We start from the raw sequence: 5,974 nt of genomic DNA, 5'->3' as shown, positions 1-5,974 counted from the left end.
CTGTAAAGCAGCTGATCATCGAGATGTATGGAGACGCCGTCTGTTTTACATACCCAAGTAACAAACGAATATCCCAGATGGTACTTTGTACCAACAGTTATATAGAGGCCTTGGTAGAGTCCCTGCGAGTTTCACCTGTCCAACAGGTTGCAACTGAGCTGGCGCAGGAGCTGAATGGGTGTCCCTGCAGGGTAGCTGGGATCAAGTGTTGCAAGTACTGCAAATGCAAGGGAGGTGATTGTTGTAAAAACCCTATCACTGAATGAGCACTGCTCATCATCCTCATACGGGGACCTGGACTCTGTTGTCTTACTCTTCATGTTCCTCACCCTGGTTTACGTGACACATAAACAGTACTAATGTGGTGTTAAATAAGTATTGTTGGCTGTTGGGTAATTTATTTAAGCTCTCTACATGACACAAATGTTCTAACTTTGCTCTAAGTCCAGAAAGTTTAAATTAATAAATATAATGGCCATTCCAGTGTGTATAGGTAGTTGTATGTAAGTTGACCTATTAACGGTTTTTAGCCATTTCTAGTAAAATATGAACATTTTGAGGGCCTCAAAAGCAGTCTTGTTAGTTTATAATTCAATGGTTATATTAATTAGTAGAAGACCTAAGTTAAGATAGGCATGTATGCACATAATTCATGAGAGGATAACTCAATTTCCAGTACTTGGGTAGTTGTATGGTAATAAGTGGACCGAATGTTCTCGTGAAATATCAAATTAGAGATTTCTAATACCCCCTCCCCCTAGATATGGCCATTCTGAACATTTTGAGCACCTCAGAAAATCTGTAGCTCAAACGGTTTAGAAGATACAGCTATATCGGAAGTAGCACTTCCGATGAAAAGGGGCGTGGTCTTTAAAAAAAGGGCGTGGTAATTTTGGGGCTTTTCGTCCCGGATAGAGATTTTGGCACACATCCCAAGTTGTTCAGTGGGGTCATATTAGTCTAGAACAGTTGAGATATTCTCTCCTAAATTAAGTGCATACATATCTAACCCAGGTCCTAGACTAATATACAGTAAAGAGACAAACCCACCAGCATTATAGGATATACTATGACTTTGTGCCAAATACTTGTTGCTGATTTAGAGTACTGGCACCTTTTTTATTCCAATTCAAGCACTGCATACAGGGGCACAAACGTGTACATCTCTCTCTTTGAAATGACCTGTGTTGTTGTTCCAGCTGAGGACCGTCGTTTGGCTCTGCTGCCGGACGTAAAAAACCCGGTCTGCGTCTTCAGTGACGGCCACGTGGGCGCAGCCTGCAGGGATGGTGGCGGTGGGTTTGTGGCGGAGGTCGTATTTCAGACTCCACAGACGGACGCTGGCATCTGCCTTTGAGGCTGAAAGCACAAAGCCGTGACACAGAAGAACAGAAGTGACGGGGGAGTCTGAGCCACTCAGAGTGTCCAACAACGCACCGGTGGTCGCCGACCAGATCTGTAAAAGAAGAAGTTCATACAGAAAAAAGAGCATGTGAAAACTGCCTCAGTAGAGCTGTAGATTCTCCACAAATAGGTCTTTAAGATGTACTTTAAAGCAGCTGGGTTTTTTTTAAGTGTGGAACATCTTGACGTATTCACTGTGAATTATACTGTGGAATAAAATAGCTGAAATAATTTGTACTGTGTAGCAGATTGATGGCTTTTACTGTAATACATATATGGAGAGTGTTTGATGTGAAGCACCTTAAGTGCTTTGAGCAGTCTGGGGGTTTTCCTGTGAAGCAAGTGAAAGACTGTTAGTGCACAGGCTTTTACAATAAAGCAACTGGAAGGATTCTATTATAAAGAAACTCTGATGGTATTTATGTGTACTGTGTAGCAGCTACAGGAATTGTGAAATAGCAGAAAGGCTGGATTTGCTTTTACTTTGAGGCAGCTTCATGGATTTGACAGTGAAGCATGTAGAGGGCTTTTACTTTGAAAAAGCTTAACATTTTGCTGAGGTGAATGAAGAGAGCGTTACATTGGGAGTTTGAGGACCTCCCACTATGAAATAACTGGATAAGCTTTACCTGTGACACAGCTGTGGAAATTTCACTATAAAGCAGCTTAAAAGCTTTTACTTTGAAGCCGCTGCACAGGCTAACTAGTAAAGCAACAGGGAGGATTTTAGTATGAGGCAAATTTGGGGCCTTTATTCCATCTGTGAAGCGTGGCTTTGACAGAACGCCTCACGGAGAAGCCGCTGCCAGCACATCATGATTACCATCTACATCTACTGTATGTTAGTGTGTTACTCTGATGAGTTGGTCAGCAGCTCCTGAGGCGAGCACTCGGCAGTCTGAGGAGACGCAGGCAGACAAAACGCTGTCGTCGTGTTGGAGCTCCAGGAATCTGTCCACAGAGTCTCCGTCGATGTTGAAGAGGCTCAGAGTCCGATCACTGCCTGTACAGGACACAAACACAGTGTCGCTTCTTTCACTCTGAGAATGTGCACATGGACGTGAGAAACAGGAAACAGAATGAGATCCTGGCTTCCTCTTGTTTTATCCCTTCAGTATGCTGCACATGGAGGAACATGAAGGAAGACTTGACAATAAACTATGTTTTGGGGAATTTTATCAAATGTATTTAAAAAGTCCCCCTATTCCGACTCATTTATAAAGAGAAAACAGACTTAACAAGCCAGTCTGTTTTCAGTATTTATTTGTTAGTTATGTCAATAACAGTCCTACCTGCTACCAGTATGTTTTCATCCTCATTGACTGAAAGCAGAGAAGGAACCAGCGGAAACTTTACTGCCATGTGTCTCCCCTTCAAGGAAATCTGCAGATAGGAAGGTAAATACCATCATTATGAGTTATGAACATGTGTAGCACATGTTAAGGATAAATACTGGCTGATTATAATGTGACTGGGCTGGCATCCCCCCCACTGGTTCACACTGACTGTTGCCTATGAACTATGGAGCAGGAAGTATTCCGAATATTTACTTAAGTAAAAGTATTAATAACTAGCTTTAAAAATAACTGTAACTGTAAAAATGTTACTTCATTACATTAAGTATGTATGTAAGTATAATAAGAAATGTATTTAAAGCATCAAACTAGACAAATGTAATGAGACTATATCTTCAGTTCATTATTTAAAATCTGGATTTTACTGTAATATTTAGATGAGGTGGAGCTAATTTTAATGAACTAATGATTATTTTTATTTTGTATTTAAATGTTGATTAATTTCCTTTTTTTGGTTTGAAACAATAAACAAATAAGTGAGAAATGCCCTCACAATTAAAACACAATAGTACAGTATTACATATAAAAATTACATATATTAATATTTAACAAATAAATAATCAAATTAAAAATATATTAATTGGTTTAAATGTAACGGATAAACTGTTTCAAACATACAATATTTAGAGGAAATTAAGAAACAACTTCTTTGGAGCCAAATGATTGAACTTAGGAGGATAGTGGAATTTAAGATATTTTGTATGTACTATTGATATTTATGGATGTTTAGGGGATTGTCTATCGGCCAAACTATTAGAGTATGTTATTTTTACACAAAAAGAAAGTGTCACAATTGCAGAGTTATTATTTCTTCTTGCTCTAAAATTCTCCAGACATCCAGCTCCCATGTAATACATTTTGCACAACAAAAAGAGAATGACAGATGGAGAAAACACACACCTGATAGAGGAAGCCTTCTTTAGAAACAAAGAAGACTTTCCCACGTTTTGGTAAGTTAACAGATTTAGACAGGGTCACACTTCTCTGACAGTTTTCCAGCCGAGTCTCAACAGTTTGAGTCCCATTGATAGGTTGAGATATTCTGACAAGACCAGAATTACACATAGAAACCACTGATTCTCCCAGAACTCCCAGCACCACCGACCCGTCAGCATTAGTGTTGCTGAGGACCTCACCCCCGTCCAGCTGCCACACCTTCACCTGAAACAGCAAGAACTCTGATCCAAACACAATCCTGGATTTAACTACAAGTACTAGTAGTGGTAGTAATTGTATTTATTTCAAAAGCAAAATGACTAGTAGTAGTTATGATGTTATAACAACATCTGATATCAAGGATCTGGCATAAATGTTCAATAGAGTTTTGCATTGAAGACATCATTTTGTATGCCAACACAAATGTTAGCGTCAGAAGGGTTCCTTAGGAAAAAAACTGGGAATTTTTTTATTGGATTTTGGAGAATTGCAGAAAATAAGATAGGTGTCATCACACGTTTGTGATTCTTCCAAATTTGTTCAGCAGAATAATTTCCACTTATTAACACGACTTTATGATTTTTGAAGTGTGAATGAAATCGCCAGAAGTAAAAAGTTAAAATTAGGCTAGAAACAGCAACATCATGGTCACAGTGCTTTGGATCACCACCCACTAAGCTAAAAGCGGACACCGGTTAGCTTTTATGGCAGGAGCATTTGACATTTACATGAGTGGGGTATTAACTTTCATATTTTATGTCATAGAGTTATATCGCAAAACTCCTAAGATTGTGTTACCACAGACTTTATTTTAGGCATCTAACCAAAAACCTGTTCAGAAACGTTGATGTTTATGTTTAACCAGAAGTGGTAAAATGATGACTCATTTACGGGCTTTAGGACTCATTCCTGAACAACTCTATTGGCTTCATTATGGTACCTGTGTCCTGGTGTAAATGAAGATCAGCTGTTCAGACAGGTGTATGTGTACTGAGGAAGGGGCGGGGTCGACAGGAATGGCCTCCTTGATGCAGAGCAGCTGTTGGCCGTTCACCAGGCTCCACCTCCTCAGAGAGCCATCCGCTGCCACTGAGAGGCAGTTGGCGGCGCTGTCAACCACCTTGACGCACAGAACAGCACCTACAAACAGATTAGGTTATTCATATTTATATTAATAATGACTTTATATCCTTCTTACTATTCTCTAATGAACCTGTGTGTCCTAGCAGTGAGTGTACGAGCTGGTGGTCAGAGAGGCTCCAGACAGCCACCACGCCACCATCTGAACCTGCAACCAGAAGCTCCGCCTCCACATTGAGGTCCACACAGAGCACACCTGAAACGAAAAAGAAGAAGGCGACAGGTAAAACCTCTGATGCGGGTCCTCACAAAATACTTTCAGTCGGCTGCAAGCAATGTTAGCTAACATAGCTTTGACTTGCTCACTTACGGTTAGCATCATTTCGGAGACCGAATGCAAAACTAACAGCAATGAATACATTTGAAAAGATTAAACTAAACTAACTAACAACTGACAGCTTGAGATTCGTTGTCACAGGATTTATACCCTGTTAATTATTGAAGTTCGAACAAAAAATATAAAAAATGTTCACTTTCTAGGTTTAAACATACATTTTTTAGATCTACTTTATCTAATTTAATGCTACTTTAAGAGTAGCAGCATAATTCCCTGACCTCCCTGCAGTCCGGTCAGCGTGTATTGTAGCGCCCCTCCTGGCTGCCGCAGGAAACTGCACTTGGGAATGAGGATGGGCTCGGGGCGCGTCAGTAACCACTCTTCACATTGGCCACACAGCTGACCAATCACCGAGGGGAAAGGCTTAGCCAAGGAGCAGAGTCTGGCCAACAGCTCAGTGTAAAACAGAGACATGTCTGAAACAAGTATGAAAAACAAGTTACTGCATTTGTTTGAATTTTTTGAACATTTCTGTTAACTTTTTACATTTATTTTGGTTAAGAACATTATCTTACACTGCCGTCCCAAAAAAAAAATCCCCAACTGGATTTAACTAAGGCCCCATTTACACGGGAACGCTAACGCAAACGAAACGCAAACGAACCGAATTCGATATTAAAAAAAGTCTTCCGTTAACACGGATACGGCTCAATAAACGTATCCCTTCACACAAGACCGCTCGACCCGCTGGAGACGCTGTAGTACATATGCCGGGCCTGTAAGTGGCGTACTTCCGCCACAAAATACACCAAAAGCAGCGAAGAAGACCCCCGAGCATGGTTGCCTGGTTGCCCTTCTGTTT

The 5,974-nt window shown here is 40.5% G+C and overlaps 1 protein-coding gene across 1 annotated transcript; it reads right to left on the bottom strand.

Moving 5' to 3' along the window:
• Positions 1-1,162: 1,162 nt before the first annotated feature.
• LOC104947277 (NACHT and WD repeat domain-containing protein 1-like) lies at positions 1,163-5,586 on the bottom strand (the record flags this gene model as incomplete). The annotated part of the gene is made up of 7 exons (XM_010773258.1): positions 5,391-5,586; positions 4,909-5,031; positions 4,636-4,835; positions 3,660-3,920; positions 2,697-2,787; positions 2,259-2,407; positions 1,163-1,456 (listed from the first exon to the last, which is right to left on the bottom strand). Coding segments are annotated over exons 1-7 (1,314 nt in total), but the record flags the coding sequence as incomplete, so codon positions are not given.
• Positions 5,587-5,974: the final 388 nt, after the last annotated feature.

Source organism: Notothenia coriiceps, unplaced genomic scaffold (assembly GCF_000735185.1).
Source record: "Notothenia coriiceps isolate Sejong01 unplaced genomic scaffold, NC01 NC01_scaffold00012225, whole genome shotgun sequence".
Taxonomy (NCBI): domain Eukaryota; kingdom Metazoa; phylum Chordata; class Actinopteri; order Perciformes; family Nototheniidae; genus Notothenia; species Notothenia coriiceps.
This window is presented reverse-complemented; position numbering and strand designations above follow the sequence as displayed.